This window comes from Amblyraja radiata, chromosome 6 (assembly GCF_010909765.2).
Source record: "Amblyraja radiata isolate CabotCenter1 chromosome 6, sAmbRad1.1.pri, whole genome shotgun sequence".
Lineage (NCBI taxonomy): Eukaryota > Metazoa > Chordata > Chondrichthyes > Rajiformes > Rajidae > Amblyraja > Amblyraja radiata.
This window is the reverse complement of record NC_045961.1, coordinates 85,446,277-85,461,547: the sequence shown is the minus strand read 5'-3', so window position 1 is coordinate 85,461,547 and position 15,271 is coordinate 85,446,277. Positions and strand designations below refer to the sequence as shown.

The 15,271-nt window shown below is 44.1% G+C and overlaps 1 protein-coding gene across 1 annotated transcript in view; it reads right to left on the bottom strand.

The window, feature by feature from the left end:
* The window catches only part of pcca (propionyl-CoA carboxylase subunit alpha), a 437,485-nt gene that overhangs the window by 222,555 nt on the left and 199,659 nt on the right, over positions 1-15,271 (bottom strand). Inside the window, exons 13-14 of the mRNA XM_033023091.1 lie at positions 839-982; positions 248-322 (exon numbers count right to left, since the gene is read on the bottom strand). Coding sequence (XP_032878982.1) covers positions 248-322; positions 839-982 — 219 coding nt within the window. The remainder of the gene's footprint in view (positions 1-247; positions 323-838; positions 983-15,271) is intronic.

Sequence of the window (15,271 nt, the reverse complement as noted above, 5' to 3'; positions counted from 1 at the left end):
ATACCGATGTTCTCCTGGAAAGAGTACTTTTCAAGAAGCTCGTGTTTTGAGTGATCTTTATTCTTCTATCTGTGTTTACAGTGTTTGTTACCATTTTATTCCTTGTGTAGAATGGAAAATTGAGTGCAGGAGTTTCTAATGTTTTCGTATCATGCTGAGATGTCAGAACTGATTTTGTTTAAATATACATTTAAAGGATTACATCAACAGCTGTTCAGCAAACATGGTGGTTATTCAGATAACTTACGTTGGGCACGTGTAATGGCTCTTCATACTGAGAGAGACGCCCAATTGAAGGTAGTCCAAAGGATTTGTAGGGATCCTAGAAAAGGAAGTTCAAACAAGAGGAAGCATTAACTTTAAAAGAAAACACAGGAAGCAAGGTTAGCTGTGTATACACACTGAAACCATTGATGGGGCTATTTTTGATCACTTAAGACATTAAATAGTGCTTGGACCCTTTTTTCTTATTTTTTATCACCGAGCAAATGACCAATAAACACCTCGCCCATTCAAAAGGTTTGCATCGGTTTCCTGATTAGCATAACAAGTTGCAAAATTATTGGTGTGCCTTAAAAGACTAGAGAAAGCAACAGCACAAAGCCTTCAGGATGTTATAGGCAATTAAACAAGGATCTCTGCACCGAAGAAAAAGTGCTGAAGTTTGGGGAGGCTGGGGGAGGGGTTGCTATTGTTCTGCATGCATCATCTAACACCAGTGACATCCACAATATGCTTTGTGGTTTTATATTCCAATTGAACGACTAAACATTTCTATCCCAACTCTAAATCTGCCAGAGAGCATTTGGCATGAATTGTGATGCCAACAAAAAATTACCTCTGCATACACTCTGCATTCTATTGCCCAGCCATTGATGGGAATATCAGCTTGCTTGTGGCAAAGTGGGTAACCCTTGGCAACGCGGATCATTTCTTGGACCAGGTCCAGGCCAGTAATGCATTCAGTGACAGGATGCTCAACCTGCAAGGTCACAAATTGACAGTCATTAAGGAAAGAAACAACGAAAGAAGGAAATCTACACAACGCTGGAAAGTGCTGGAGCTCGGAAACCGAGGGCAAGACTCCGATTATCGCTGCTGCTCCTCATTTCATAATGGAGCCTTTAAAAAACAGGTTGAGAACACACACACGTACAAGTTGACGCGAACACACATTGATCCAACACAGACTCACACAACAACCACACTCATAAACGCAAAACACATCCTCACAAAACACAAAAGTTACACACAGAACGCAACCCCACATACAGACATACGAGACACTCCCTCAAAGTCATGTGCATACCCTCTCACACCTTATATTCTCACTACAGACAGACTTCCACATAACACACCCTCACAAAAAAAACAGTGCCCTCCATAATGTTTGGGACAATATTTATTTATTTGCCTCTGTACTCCACAACTTGAGATTTGTAATAGAAAAAAATCATGTGGTTAAAGTGCACATAGTCAGATTTTAATAAAGGCCATTTTTATACATTTTGGTTTTACCATGTAGAAATTACAGCAGCGTTTATACATAGTCCCCCCGTTTCAGGACACCATAATTTTTGGGTGACAGCAATGTCATGTAAATGAAAGTAGTCATGTTTAGTATTGTTTGCATATCCTTTGCATGCAATGACTGCTTGAAGTCTGTGATTCATGGACATCACCAGTTGCTGGGTGTCTTCTCTGGTGATGCTCTGCCAGGCCTGTATTCAGCCATCTTTAGCTTATGCTTGTTTTGGGGGCTAGTTCGCTTCAGTTTTCTCTTCAGCATATAAAAGGCATGCTCAATTGGGTTCAGATCGGGTGATTGACTTGGCCACTCAAGAATTGACAATTTTTTAGCTTTGAAAAACTACTTTGTTGCTTTAGCAGTATGTTTGGGATCATTGTCTTGCTGTAGAATGAACTGCCGGAAAATGAGTTTTGAGGCATTTGTTTGAACTTGAGCAGATAGGATGTGTCTATACAATAGACAATAGACAATAGGTGCAGGAGTAGGCCATTCGGCCCTTTCAGCCAGCGCCGCCATTCAATGTGATCATGGCTGATCATCCCCATTCAGTACCCCGTTCCTGCCTTCTCCCCATATCCCCTGACTCCGCTATTTTTAAGAGCCATACCTAGCTCTCTCTTGAAAGCATCCAGAGAACCTGTCTCCATCGCCCTCTGAGGCAGAACTTCAGAATTCAGAATACACTTCAGAATTCATTATGCTGCTACTATCAGCAGTTGTATCATCAATAAAGATAAGTAAGCCAGTACCTTCAGCAACCATACATGCCCTGGCCATAACACCCCGACCACCGTGTTTCACAGATGAGGTGGTATGCATTGGACCTTGGGGAGTTCCTTCTCTCCTCCATACTTTGCTCTTGCCATCACTCTGATATAAGTTAATCTTCATCTCATTTGTCCACAAGACCTTTTTTCCAGAATTGTGGTTGCTCTTTGAAGTACTTCTTGGCAAACTGTAACCTGGCCATCCTATTTTTGCGGATAACCAATGATTTGCATCTAGTAGTGTAGCCCCTGTATTTCTGTTCATGAAGTCTTCTGCGGACAGTGGTCATTGACAAATCCACACCTGACTTCTGAAGAGTGTTTCTGATTTGTCGGACAGGTGATTGGGGATTTTTCTTTATTATAGAGAGAATTCTTCTGTCATCAGCTGTGGAGGTCTTCCTTGGTCTGCCAGGCCCTTTGCGATTAGTAAGCTCACCAGTGCTCTCTTTCTTCTCAATGATGTTCCAAACAATTGACTTTGGTAAGCCAAATGTTTTGCTGATGCCTTTAACAGTTTTATTCTTGTTTCTCAGTCTCATAATGGCTTCTTTGACTTTCATTGGCACAACTTTGGTCCTCATGTTGATAAACAGCAATAAAAGTTTCCAAAGGTGATGGAAAGACTGAAGGAAAGACTAGGTGCTGAGAGCTCTCTGATACCAGCATTAAGGAGGCATTTAAACACCCTGAGCAATTACAAACACCTGTGAAGCCATGTGTCCCAAACATTATGGTGTTCTGAAATGGGGGGAACGATGTATAAACACAGCTGTAATTTCTACATGGTGAAATCAAAATGTATAAATAAACCCTTTAATAAAATCTGACAATGTGCACTTTAACCACATGTAATTTTTTATATTACAAATCTCAAACTGTGGAGCACAGAGGCAAATAAATAAATGATGGGTTGTTGTCCCAAACATTATGGAGGGCACTATATATCACAAAGACAGAAATACTGCTCAGGTTTAAGAAACTGTTATTAGCATTGGTTGTAATCCTGCACTGTTACTTGCATGTTTTGAAGAGCTTTGCAATTTCCTGATGAACAATGTATCCAAAATCTTTCCCATTTGCCTGCTTTCCCTAACCTGTCCTGACAAGCAACCAGATTAATGTAATCTTACATCAACCCAGTGCAGCAGAAACGAGCAGATGGATCCTTCAGGTTTTTTTTCCCTCTAGACTGAAATGTGTAGTGCTTAGCATGCACAATAGCTGGGTTGAACCAATACAGTCACTCTGCTATCAGCAAATTGCTGCTAACAGCTTCCCACGATGCTGTTAGGGGAATACCCAGTCTGAATACACATACTGGTCAGTCCACGTCTCAAATCTCAGTCAGGATGGATATAGTGAAAGGGGGGGGGAAAGGAATACAAGCATTGTACCTTAATATTTAAAACCATGTACATGAATGGCTTTAATTGAAAAAACACTTTACAAATAAAATTCATTGTGGTTTTTCCAAGTCTGTGAATTTGCTGACACCCAGGTGGAATTCTGGTGTTACCATTTTTAATGTCTAGCACAATGCTACCAGACACTTGTTTACTGGGTGATTTCTGCAGAGACCAGCTCAGTATATTCAAAGCAGATGGTGCAATTAACTTAGAAAGGCTTATATTCCAGACAAATTTTCATCATAATTAACTGACACTTTGACATTTTTCTAATAAAAGTCATTACTTAAAGAGCAAACAGTTTGTACAGTGTAAATCTGGCAAATGGGACTGCGGAACATGCACAAGCATTTCATTCACATTGTTATCGGTCCACGGCAGTCAATTTAAGCAATTTTGATCACAATGAAGCTATCTTCTTTGCAATCCAAATGCTGCACATGACAAGTACAATCCCAAGCCTTCATGTTTGTCTTGACAATTCAGCTGAACTGTTCACATGTACATTTTAATTGTGACACAAATCCTTATAAAAGCCACGAGTGGGTCTGTGTATTTATATGGGTTTTATCGATCATAGTTAGCCTGAGCAGGTTGAATGAAGTGTGTTTAAAAAATATGAATGACGGAGAAGAAAAGAAGCGTAAGATATTGTCTGCCAATACCTGCTAACTGGCTATGACATTGCCACATGAATTCAATTCTCTGGGGCACCTCTCGCAAGTGTGTCGCCGACAGTGATGTTGGAGTCATGCATATCAAACGATAGAAAGTAGCCAAGGCTTCAGTTCTGATCGTGATCTAGTGAAAACTGCCAAAGGTGCATGTTTGGATGAGAAGATTTCAAGATCTGCAACCTCCTGAAACTCTTTCTTTTAGACGTTGGAGCAGCACGGAAACTGGCCCTTCAACCCACCGAGTCCATCGTCGACTAGAGATCACCCCCGTACACTAACACTATCCTATACACTAAGAACAATTTACCATTTGTTTTTAACCGAAGTAAATGAACCTACAAACCTATAAATCTTTGGAATGTGATTAGAAACCAGGACACCCGGAGAAATCCCACGCGGTCACAGTGAGAACGTACAAACTCTGTACAGACAGCACCCATAGTCAGGATTGAACCCCTGTCTCTGGCGCTGTAAAGGGCCTGTCCCACGAGCATGCGACCTGCATGCGGCAAGCGCGACCTAACCGAAAGCGGGGGCCGCACGAAGGTCGAGTGATCCCCGTACAGGGCCGGTCCCACCAGCATGCGCCTGCATGCGGCGAGCACGACCAAGCTGGAAGCGGGGACCGCGCGGAGGTCGAGTGAGTGACGTGAAGTTCGAGCGAAGTCCGCGGGTAGTTCATGCGTGACGTACGGCGTCAAGACGCTGAGTACTCTGTCGAGGTGGTGCGTACGGCGTCGAGGCGGCTGCGGGCCGGCAGGGTGTTGCCGCGCGGAATTTTTGAACACGGTCAGTTTTTCGGAGCTCTGTGCGATGTCGGGACCAGCTCCGCACAACTCCATACGGCTCCGGCGATCGAAGTGGGACCGGCCCCGCGAGGCCGTACGGCTCAAGCGACCACGTTAGGTCGCGCTTGCCGCATGGAGTCACATGCTCGTGGGACAGGCCCTTAAGGCAACAACTTTACCACTGCGCCGCCCTTCCTGCAACTCAGTGTGACCCACCTTCGACAACCGCTTTCATTCCTGAACCCATAATCAATGATATTTGAAGTTCTTCTCCCTTGTGTCCCATGACTCATCATCCAGCAGTGAGCAGGCAGCGGTTTCAGGACTTGGAATTTTTTAATAGATTCCTGCAGGCAATTCTGTCCCTTAGCTCCAGGTGGAATCTAATGCAAGAGCACAAACCTGCTGAGATTTCCCTGTATTTAAACAAGAGAGTCAGTTCAGGGACCCTGGCTAAGTTGGGCCTTGCTTAAGGCCCATATACCCATATATCTCAATGGATATTTTAGAACGACATAGGAAAGGACAAAAATAACATCTGCTCCGTCATTCAATCAGATCACTGCCAACCTTTTACCTCAGCACCACTTTCCCATGCAAACTATTGATTTCCTTGTTTTTTTATTCAATGACTAAGCTTCGACAGACGATCTGGTGGAGGATTCTTAAATCCAAACCTCTGAACAGTGGGAGCGATTAAAACCAAGCAATAATTGTCTACGTCCAGCATTCTAACGTAACAAAAAGAGAGAAAAAATGGGAATATAAAGAAAACAGCAGTGAGCAGAATTCATTGAAGACTGGTTTCAACTGAAGACAATGTGTTATAGATGAAAAAGATGTTGGTGAGGCCACGTTTGGTGAGGCCACATACACTTGTAGAAGCCCTGCTATTGAAAGGATGTCAGTAAACTGAAAAGGATGCAAATAAGATTTATGAAGATGTCACCAGGTCTGGAGGGCCTGAGTTAGAATGGATAGCATGCACTGTTTTCAAGTTCAAGTTCAAGTTTATTGTCATGTGTCCCTGATAGGACAATGAAATTCTTGCTTTGCTTCAACACACAGAACATAATAAGCATTGACTACAAAACACATGAATAAATAAACTGATAAAGTGCAAATAACAAATAATGGGTTATTAATGTTCAGAGTTTTGTCCGAGCCAGGTTTAATAGCCTGATGGCTGTGGGGAAGTAGCTATTCCTGAACCTGGTCGTTGCAGTCTTCAGGCTCCTGAACCTTCTACCTGTAGGTAGCAGGGAGATGAGTGTGTGGCCAGGATGGTGTGGGTCTTTGATGATACTGCCAGCCTTTTTGAGGCAGCGACTTCGATAAATCCCCTCGATGGAAGGAAGGTCAGAGCCGATGATGGACTGGGCAGTGTTTATTACTTTTTTTGGTCTCTTCCTCTCCAGGGCGCTCAAGTTGCCGAACCAAGCCACGATGCAACCGGTCAGCATGCTCTCTACTGTGCACCTGTAGAAGTTAGAGAGAGTCCTCCTTGACAAACCGACTCTCCGTAATCTTCTCAGGAATTAGAGGCGCTGATATGCTTTCTTGATAATTGCATCAGTGTTCTCGGACCAGGAAAGATCTTCAGACATGTGCACGCCCAGGAATTTGAAGCTCTTGACCCTTTCAACCGTTGACCCGTTGATATAAACGGGACTGTGGATCCCCATCCTACTCCTTCCAAAGTCCACAATCAGTTCCTTGGTTTTGCTGGTGTTGAGGGCCAGGTTATTGTGCTGGCACCATATGGACAGTTGCTCAATCTCTCTTCTATATTCGGACTCATCCCCATCAGTGATACGTCCCACAACAGTGGTGTCATCAGCGAACTTGATGATGGAGATCGCACTATGACCGGCTACGCAGTCATGGGTATAGAGTGAGTACAGCAGGGGGCTGAGCACGCAGCCTTGAGGTGCTCCCGTGCTGATTGTTATCAAGTCTGACACATTTCCACCAATACGAACAGACTGTGGTCTGTGAATGAGGAAGTCGAGGATCCAATTGCAGAGGGATGCGCAGAGACCCAGTTCTGCGAGTTTGGTAACCAGCTTGGAGGGGATGATAGTATTAAATGCCGAGCTGTAATCGATGAATAACAGCCTGACATATGAGTTTTTGTTGTCCAAGTGGTCCAGAGTGGAGTGGAGGGCCAGCGAGATCGCATCCACCGTTGATCTGTTGTGGCGGTAAGCAAACTGCAGTGGGTCCAGGTTTTTGTCGAGGTAGGAGTTGATTTTCGCCATGATCAACCTCTCGAAGCACTTCATCACCACAGGCGTTAGTGCCACAGGTCGGTAGTCATTGAGGAACGTCACCTTACTCTTCTTGGGCACTGGTATAATTGATGCCCTTTTGAAGCAGGTGGGAACCTCAGACCTCAGTAGTGACAGGTTGAAAATGTCCGTAAAAACTCCAGCCAGTTGGTCCGCACAGGTTTTTAGAACAGAGGAGGCTGACGTGAGACCTTACAGAAGTATACAGAATCACGAGGAGCACACATAAGGTGAATAGTCAGTCTTTTCCGAGGATAGGGGAATCAACATTTAGATGGCATAGGTGAGAGGGGAGGGATTCAAAAGGGTCCAGAGGAACGGCTTTTTCGCACCAAGGCTGTTTGGTATATGGATGAGCTGTCAGAGGAAATGGTGATGGGTACAGTCACAACATTTAAAAAGCACTTGAACAAGTACATGTACAAGATATTTGAAGGGATATGGGCAAGCGGGACAAGCTTTGTAATGGATTCTTAGAGCAGCTTGTAATGGATTCTTAGAGCAGCTTGTAATGGAGCCGACCAGAGAAAAGGCAATTCTGGATTTAGTGTTGTCCAATGAACCAGATATGATAAGAGAACTCGAGGTAAAGGAACCAAGTTTAATACTTGGAGGTAGTGATCATAATATGACTAGTTTTAATCTGCAATTTGAGAAGAAGAAGGTTAGATCGGAAATGTCAGTGATGCAGTTGAACAAAAGGGACTATGAAGTCATGAGGGAGGAGCTGGCCAAGGTAAACTGGAAATGGATCCTAGCAGGAATGACGGTGGAACAGCAATGGCAGGAATATCTGGGCATAATCCGGAAGACGCAGGATCATTTCATTCCAAAAAGGAGGAAAGGTTCTAAGGGGAGTTGGAGGCAACCGTGGCTGACAAGAGAAGTTAGGGATAGAATAAAACTAAAAGAAAAGATGTATAACACAGCAAAGAGTAGCCGGAAACCAGAGGATTGGGAAGCTTTCATAGGACAACAGAAGGAAACAAAACGGGCAATACGGGCTGAAAAGATGAAGTACGAAGGGAAGCTGGCCAGGAATATAAAGAAGGACAGTAAAAGCTTCTTTAGATATGTTAAGGGAAAAAGAGTAACAAAGTCAAATGTGCCTGATGGTCTGCATCCCAGGGTCCTCAGGGAGGTGGCTCAAGAAATAGTGAACGCATTGGTGATCATTTTCCAATGTTCAATAGATTCAGGATCAGTTCCTGAGGATTGGAGGATAGCTAATGTTATCCCACTTTTCAAGAAAGGAGCGAGAGAGAAAAGTGGGAATTACAGACCAGTTAGCCTGACTTCAGTGGTGGGAAAGATGCTGGAGTCAATTATTAATGAGGTAATAATGGGGCATTTGGATAGCAGTAAAAGGATTAGTCCAAGTCAACATGGATTTATGAAAGGGAAATCATGTTTGACTAATCTTCTGGAATTTTCTGAGGATGTGACAAGTAAATTGGATGAAGGGAAGCCAGTGGTGTAGTGTATCTAGACTTTCAGAAAGCCTTTGATAAGGTCCCGCACGGGAGACTGGTGACTAAAATAGAGCACATGGTATTGGGGGTAGGGTGTTGACATGGATAGAAAATTGGTTGGCAGACAGGAAGCAAAGAGTAGGAGTGAGCGGGTCCTTTTCAGAATGGCAGGCAGTGGCGAGTGGAGTGCCGCAAGGCTCGGTGTTGGGGCCCCAACTGTTTACCATATATATTAATGATTTGGAAGAGGGAATTAGGAGCAACACTAGTAAGTATGCGGATGACACAAAGCTGGGTGGCAGTGTGAACTGTGAAGAGGATGTTAGGAGGTTGCAGGGTGACCTGGACAGGTTGAGTGAGTGGGCAGATGCGTGGCAGATGCAGTATAATATAGATAAATATGAAGTTATCCACTTTGGCGGAAAAAAACAAGGCGGCAGATTATTATCTCAATGGGGTTAGGTTAGGTAAGGGGGAGGTGCAGCGAGACCTGGGTGTCCTTGTACACCAGTCACTGAAAGTTGGCGTGCAGGTACAGCAGGCAGTGAAGAAAGCTAATGGAATGTTGGCCTTCATAACAAGAGGATTTCAGTATAGGGGTAAAGAGGTTCTTCTGCAGTTGTATAGGGTTCTGGTGAGATCACATCTGGAATATTGTGTCCAGTTTTGGTCTCCTAATTTGAGGAAGGACATCCTTGTGATTGAGGCAGTGCAGCATAGGTTCACGAGATTGATCCTTGGGATGGTGGGACAGTCATATAAGGAAAGATTGAAAAGATTAGGCTTGTATTCACTGGAGTTTTGAAGGATGAGGGGGTTTCTTATAGAAACGTATAAAATTATAAAAGGACTGGGCAAGTTAGAGGCAGGAAAAATGTTCCCAATGTTGGGCGAGTCCAGAACCAGGGGCCACAGTCTTAGAATAAAGGGGAAGCCATTTAAGACTGAGGTGAGAAAAAGGTTTTTCACCCAGAGAGTTGTGAATTTGTGGAATTCCCTGCCACAGAGGGCAGAGGAGGCCAAGTCACCAAATGGATTTAAGAGAGAGTTAGATAGAGCTCTAGGGGCTAGTGGAATCAAGGGATATGGGGAGAAGGCAGGCACGGGTTATTGATTGGGGACGATCAGCCATGATCACAATGAATGGCGGTGCTGGCTTGAAGGGCGGAATGGCCTCCTCCTGCACCTATTTTCTATGTTTCTATGGTTAAGCAAATTGGTCGGTGTGGACGTTGAGCCGCAGTATATAGACTCCAACAACAATAACAAATAATAATGAAAGGAAAAGAAAATCTAAGTGAGTAATAAAGCAAAGAAGAATGAGAAGCGACTCAACCAGTTCTATTCCCTGCGGCTTTTCTCCAAAGTTCTACAAATTCTCCCCTTCCAGTATTTATCATGTTCTCTTCGGAAAATTGCCACTGAATTTGGTTCCCCTGCACTTTTAGATAGGGTTTTTTCTGATCGCTGTGTACAAATATGTCCATTCATCTCTCTTCTTGGTTCCTTGTCAAGTAAGCTGAAGTGGTACATTATGCTTGCTGATGATTCCGCCTTCCACAAAGGCAGTAAAATGATAACCAAATTATGGGTTTCCATTCCTGTTGATCAAGAGCTAAATATTGGTCTTGACAAAGAGGAGGAACTCTCTTGTTCTTCTATGAAACAATGCCATGGGATCCTCCTTGTTCACCTGAGTGAGCAGAAGGGGGATTAGTCCACCACTTCCTTGGTGATTGCACATTCACCCATATACAATGACCAAAATTATTTACACTGCCGTACACACGAGAATGGAACACTGCCTTCATCTACAAACGGCCAAAGTAAACATTAAAGACACATGGCAACCAAGTGTGTAATAACACAAGAAAAAAAATCACCAGGACATCTGCCACCCATCAAGGCTCTGCCATTCAATAAATATAGAACATAAAACAATATAGCTTAAGAACAGGCAAATTGGTCCCACAAAATGCCGAACATGATTCCAAGTAAAACTAATTTTGTCTGCCTACACATGATTCATATCCCTTCATCCCCTGCATATCCAGTTCGTTAGCTCTCATGGCATACACTTATTCCCACCAGTCCAGACCCGACACATGCCTCCTTTTTTTTCCTGACCAAAGCCTCAATTTATCTTGTCATCCAAGTTTCTTTACTCCTACCTGCCTTGCCCTTCACTTTAACAGGGACATGCATGCCTTGAAGTCTCCCATTATTATACTTTTAAAAGCATCCCACTTTCCGGACATCCCTTTGCAAACAAACAAACAATTAAAGGTACACAAAATTGCTGGAGAAACTCAGCGGGTGCAGCAGCATCTATGGAGCGAAGGAAATAGGCGACGTTTCGGGCCGAAACCCTTCTTCAGACTGGGCTTGGCTCCATAGATGCTGCTGCACCCGCTGAGTTTCTCCAGCAATTTTGTGTACCTTCGATCTTCCAGCATCTGCAGTTCCTTCTTGAAAACAAACAATTAACTTTTGCACATTCCTGTCTGATACCATGAAAGGTGGCCTTACCTCAATTTATAATATTAACATGTGGACCTGTGCTCTCATTATCCATAACTATTTTAAAGCTAATAGAACTGTGGTCGCTGGTCCCAAAGAGTTTACCCACATTTCATTTCAGTCACTTGTCCTGTCCAATTTCCTAAAAGTAGGCCAAGCTTTGTCATCTCCTTTGTAGGGCCCTCTAAATATTGCCTGAAAAAACTTTCATGAACACATTTGACAAATTACACCCAATCTGAACCCTTGGCACTATGGTAAATCCAGTCTATGGTGGCAACCCTATTGCTCTTGCAGCTGTCTGCAACTCTCTGCATATTGTTCCTCAAATTACTGTTGACTATTTGGGGACCTATAGTACAATCACAAAAGGTGATCATCTCCTTTTTTATTTCTCAGCTCCGTCTATATAGCCTCCCTGCACAATTCCTCATTAATCTCATCTCAAACTCAATAAATCAACTCACCCTCAACTTGTATTCCCACCTCTATCGTGCCTGAAGCATTAGTACCCTGGAATGTTAAGCTACCAGTCCTGTCCCTCCTTCAGCCAGGTAAGATCCCAGCCGCATGTAATGATCCATGCCCTGAGTTCATCAACCTTACCTGTCAGGTCTATTGCATTAGAATAAATGCAATTTAATCCAACCTCGCTCCCTGCTGTGTTCCTGCCTGACCTGCCTACTGAATTTGTGTCAATGACTTCTGTATCGACTTCCAGTCTCCCAAGTCCATCACTACTGCATTGTATCCTGTCCCCCTGCCAATCTAGTTCTTCTTCCATTAGACTCTTGAACACTGCACAACACTAACCCCAACCCTACCTCAGCAACTATGGACTTTGTTTTGATTACACTGCATATTTTGGTTTTGCACCATTGTGATCTGGTTACCAAGTGTTACTGATTATTAGTACTTAGCATTGATTATTATTGTATCTTTATTTGTGTGTTATTGGTAATTTGTGCTATTGTGTAAACAGGTGAATTGATCATGGGGAGCAAGGACATGGCAGACCAATTGAATAACTACTTTGGTTCTGTCTTCACTAAGGAAGACATAAATAATCTGTTGGAAATAGCAGGGGACCGGGGGTCAAATGAGATGGAGGAACTGAGTGAAATCCAGGTTAGCCGGGAGGTGGTGTTAGGTAAATTGAATGGATTAAAGGTCGATAAATCCTCAGGGCCAGATAGGCTGCATCCCAGAGTACTTAAGGAAGTAGCCCCAGGAATAGTGATAATTTTTCAAAACTCTTTAGATTCTGGAGTAGTTCCTGAGGATTGGAGGGTAGCTAATGTAACCCCACTTTTTAAAAAGGGAGGGAGAGAGAAAACGGGGAATTACAAACCAGTTAGTCTAACGTCGGGAGTGGGGAAACTGCTAGAATCAGTTATTAAAGATGGGATAGCAGCACATTTGGAAAGTGGTGAAATTATTGGACAAAGTCAGCATGGATTTATGAAAGGTAAATCATGTCTGACGAATCCTATAGAATTTTTCGAGGATGTAACTAGTAGAGTGGATAAGGAAGAACCAGTGGATGTGTTATATCTGGACTTTCAGAAGGCTTTCGGCAAGGTCCCACATAAGAGATTAGTATACAAACTTAAAGCACACGGTATTGGGGGTTCAGTATTGATGTGGATAGAGAACTGGATGGCAGACAGGAAGCAAAGAGTAGGAGTAAACGGGTCCTTTTCACAATGGCAGGCAGTGACTAGTGGGGTACCGCAAGGCTCAGTGCTGGGACCCCAGCTATTTACGATATATATTAATGATTTGGACAAGGGAATTGAATGCAACATCTCCAAGTTTGCGGATGACACGAAGCTGGGGGGCAGGATGCTAGGAGGCTGCAAGGTGACTTGGATAGGCTGGGTGAGTGGGCAAATGCATGGCAGATGCAGTATAATATGGATAAATGTGAGGTTATCCACTTTGGTGGCAAAAACAGGAAAGTAGACTATTATCTGAATGGTGGCCGATTAGTAAAGGGGGAGATGCAACGAGACCTGGGTGTCATGGTACATCAGTCATTAAAAGTAGGCATGCAGGTGCAGCACGCAGTGAAGAAGGCGAATGGTATGTTAGCATTCATAGCAAAAGGATTTGAGTATAGGAGCAGGCAGGTTCTACTGCAGTTGTACAGGGTCTTGGTGAGACCACACCTGGAGTATTGCGTTCAGTTTTGGTCTCCTAATCTGAGGAAAGACATTCTTGCCATAGAGGGAGTACAGAGAAGGATCACCAGACTGATTCCTGGGATGTCAGGACTTTCATATGAAGAAAGGCTGGATAGACTCGGTTTGTACTCGCTAGAATTTAGAAGATTGAGGGGGGATCTTATAGAAACTTACAAAATTCTTAAGGGGTTGGACAGGCTAGATGCAGGAAGATTGTTCCCGATGTTGGGGAAGTCCAGAACAAGGGGTCACAGTTTAAGGATAAGGGGGAAATCTTTTAGGACCGAGATGAGGAAAACATTTTTCACACAGAGAGTGGTGAATCTCTGGAATTCTCTGCCACATAAGGTAGTTGAGGCCAGTTCATTGGCTATATTTAAGAGGGAGTTAGATGTGGCCCTTGTGGCTAAAGGGATCAGGGGGTATGGAGAGAAGGCAGGTACAGGATACTGAGTTGGATGATCAGCCATGATCATATTGAATGGCGGTGCAGGCTCGAAGGGCCGAATGGCCTACTCCTGCACCTATTTTCTATGTTTCTATGTTTCTATTGCATTAATGAGCCTGTAAAGCTGCAGGAAGTAAGGTCCAATGCTCTGTGCCAGTACACAAGACAATTAAGCACCCTTTCTCTTGAACACTCCCAAGTGGCACATAAACCTCGCCACCATGATATTGATCCCCTCCAGTTCAAGTGTAACTTGACCCGCTCTATACATGTCACCTCTGCCCCAGAAGAGATCCGAATGGTCCAAAAATCTAAATTACTGTCCCCTACGCCAACTCCTCAGCCATTCCTCTTTCAGGTACTGCAAGGGGGAATGACTGCTCAGAGGAGATCGGCAATAAAAGTAATGTCTGCGGCTTGGTTCTGAGGCACAACGGGGAAGGCTGAAGTCAGACAGGACAACTGTGATAGGAGACTCATTAGTTATGGGGACAATAGGAGATTTTGAAGCTACAAATGTGACTCCAGGATGGTGCATTGCCTCCTCAGGATGTTTCTGAGCAGCTACAGAATATTCTCAAGGAGGAGGCTGTGCAGCCAGAAGGTGTTCATAATCATAATAATCATAATCGTACTTGATTAGCCAAGTGTTTTGCAACATACGATGAATTTGATTTGCCATTCAGTCATACCAATAAAAAGCAACAGAACACACAAAATACATTTTAACATAAACATCCACCACAGTGACTCCTCCACATTCCTCACTGTGATGGAAAGCAAAAAAGAGTAAAATCTCTCCCCCTTCTTTGTCCTCCAGCAGTCGGGGGCCTCTAACCTTCCATTGACAGGACGATCTTACTCCCATAGCCGGCAGCGGGCCTCCTCGTCGGGGCGATCAAGCTCCTGTATCGGGGGAAATCAGAGCTCCCCCTCGCCGGGCGAGCTACCCCGGGTCGGGGCTAGATGAATGTCGTGCGGCTTTTGGAGCTTCCCGACGTCGGTCTCAACCCGAGTCTGGGAGCCCTTGATATTAAGTCTGCAGGCCACGGTTGGGGCGTCGATCCCATGCAGACAATCGGCTCCGATGGTAAGTCCACGCACCGCGGTGCCCCGCAGTCCCGAGCAAGTCCTCCAGCTCCACGATGTTAGGCCGCAAAGCGGCGGGAAATACAATCCAGA